This window comes from Nestor notabilis, unplaced genomic scaffold (assembly GCF_000696875.1).
Source record: "Nestor notabilis isolate BGI_N333 unplaced genomic scaffold, ASM69687v1 C15125703, whole genome shotgun sequence".
Lineage (NCBI taxonomy): Eukaryota > Metazoa > Chordata > Aves > Psittaciformes > Psittacidae > Nestor > Nestor notabilis.
In genome coordinates, this window is record NW_009951130.1 from 1 (window position 1) to 2279 (window position 2279).

General features: G+C 49.5%; 1 protein-coding gene across 1 annotated transcript; it reads right to left on the minus strand.

Annotated features, from left to right (window-relative positions):
- Window positions 1–6: 6 nt before the first annotated feature.
- SLITRK1 (SLIT and NTRK-like family, member 1) lies at window positions 7–2266 on the minus strand (the record flags this gene model as incomplete). The annotated part of the gene is made up of 1 exon (XM_010023030.1): window positions 7–2266. A coding segment is annotated over exon 1 (2056 nt), but the record flags the coding sequence as incomplete, so codon positions are not given.
- Window positions 2267–2279: the final 13 nt, after the last annotated feature.

Below are 2279 nucleotides of genomic sequence, written 5' to 3' on the forward strand. Positions count from 1 at the left end.
GGGAGCCGCAGTCGTAAACCCTGTGGGCCCCGTCAGCGCTGTAGGGCCCGTTGTGCCAGTAGGACGAGTCGCAGACGGTCTGCAAGGAGTTGATTTCGGATGCAGAGGAGTTGGCATCCCTCCTCTTGGACCTCTTTCTGTTCCTCAGAATGAACACCAGCATGCCAACCACCGTGAAGGCAGAGGTCACAAAAACCAGCAGGAGCCCTGGCACCAGCACCGAAATGGAGACCCGGCTGGTCTCCAAGTAGGAGTTGGAGTGAGTACCTGTCTCTGTCAACCCGGTGCTGTTTTTGTTAGTAGAAGTTAATGTGGGTGAGATTTTTAACTGAGGGCAAATCACATCGTTGGAGAGAGACTCGAAATCCTCCTTGAAGAAATCTTCGGGGGACTCACACCTCAGGTCGCTCATAATCACTTTGGGGCGCAGCATCTCCGCCCACTGTTTGAAAGGCACAATAGGGCAAGTACAGTCCCACGGGTTGCCATGCAGGTCGATCTGGGTGATGGAGGTGAGCTGGTCCAGCACCCCTGCCACTGGGAGGTACATGAAATAATTGTTGTGTATGCTCAGCTTGGAAAGCGAGACCCCAGCAAACACATCTACTGGGAGAGACCTCAGCAGGTTGTTGTTGAGGATGAGGACTCTCAGTTTGGGCATTGCATTGAAGGTGCCAGGCATGATCAGCTGGATGCCATTAAACTCCACGTTCAGATACTCCAGGTTTTGCAGCCCAGCAAATTTCTCCCGGGAGAGGGTATCTAAGTAGTTGCTATCCATGTAGAGCCATCGGAGCTCAAAGAGGTTCTTGAAGGTGTTGTTCTCAACGGTGGCAATGTTGTTGTTGCCCAAATCGAGTAAATTAAGTTTCCGGTAATCCAGAAAGTGGGATTTCCTGATGGTGTGTATTTTGTTGTCTCTCAGGAACAGCTCCTGCACATTGGATGACTTGGGCTTCAAATCCACCAAGCTGCTCACGTTCCTATCATTGCAATTAACCTTTAAACCTGAGCCAGGGATCTGATCACAGTTGCAGATGTGTGGGCAGGACACTGTAGCTGGTAGCTTGTTCTTCATGCTGACTGTTGACACAGCAGCAGTGGGTCTGGTCTTAATTTGCCAGTTGACGGGAATCTTTGTACCTCCGCTTGGACCAGATCCTGGTGTGGCAGGGTCTTCTTTGCCATGTATTTTAAAGGGAGTTGGAATGGGACCAGGATCGCAGGTTTCTTCTTCAGCAGGGGGAGCAGCTAGGCTAGAATCCACTCTGTTCTTTTTGCACAGCTCTTGCTCTGTGGTCTCATTTAAATCTTTGCCCTGCAACCTAGTGGGAGCCTCACAAATCACTCTGCCGATCAAAGCGTTTTTGGGTATGTTCTCCAGCCATTCCTTCAACGACAGCAGATCGCAAGTGCAGTCCCAGGGGTTATCCTCTAGCAGGATTTCAGCAATGCCTGGGATCTGCTCCAGGACCTCCTCATAAGGCAAGGTTTTAAGTCGGTTTCCCCGGAGGTCGAGGTGGGTGATCGGCACATACTGAAACACATTTGGGGGCAAGGTGCTGATGAGATTGTCATTTAAAATCAGCACTTCCAGTTTGTTTAAATCCCTAAATGCTCCCGGGTCAATATCCCGCAATAGATTAAAATCTGCCTGGAGGTATTCCAGATCGTCCAGCCCCAGGAAAGTCTGCTTCCTGAACGATTTGATCTTGTTGTTGTTTATGTGCAAGCGTTTCACCAGCTGCAGCCCAAGGAAAGCCCCAGGAACAATCTCATGCAAACCGTTGTTTTCCATGTGCAAACTAACTGCATTGTAAAAGTTAGCAAACTCATTAGGGAAAAGTCGAGTCAGGGAATTGCCATGCAGGAATAAATGGTAAAACTGGGAAGTCGGGGCGGTGAAATGTTGCAGGCTGGTAAATCCCTTTTTCTCACAGTCTACGTGCAAATCCCCTTCTATCTCGTTGCAGGCACAGATCTTCTCTTTGCAAACGTCCCCTGTAACGTTTCCAGCAGCAAAACAAAGAGACGTCTCCAGCAACAGAATCCAAAGCAGCATTTTTAAACCGAGCAATTCATTCCCGATCTCATCACAAAGTAATAGCAACCATCCTCCTCGCACGGAAAGCAGTTCCAGTTCATTCAATACATTAAATGTCCGAATCACCACCAAGGGGGGAGGAAAAAAAGAAAGGAAAAATAAAACGTGGGGAAGGGGAGCGAGGAGGGTCGGCAGAGGGGGGGGATGCTTTCTTGTCTCCTCTCTCCCTCTCTCC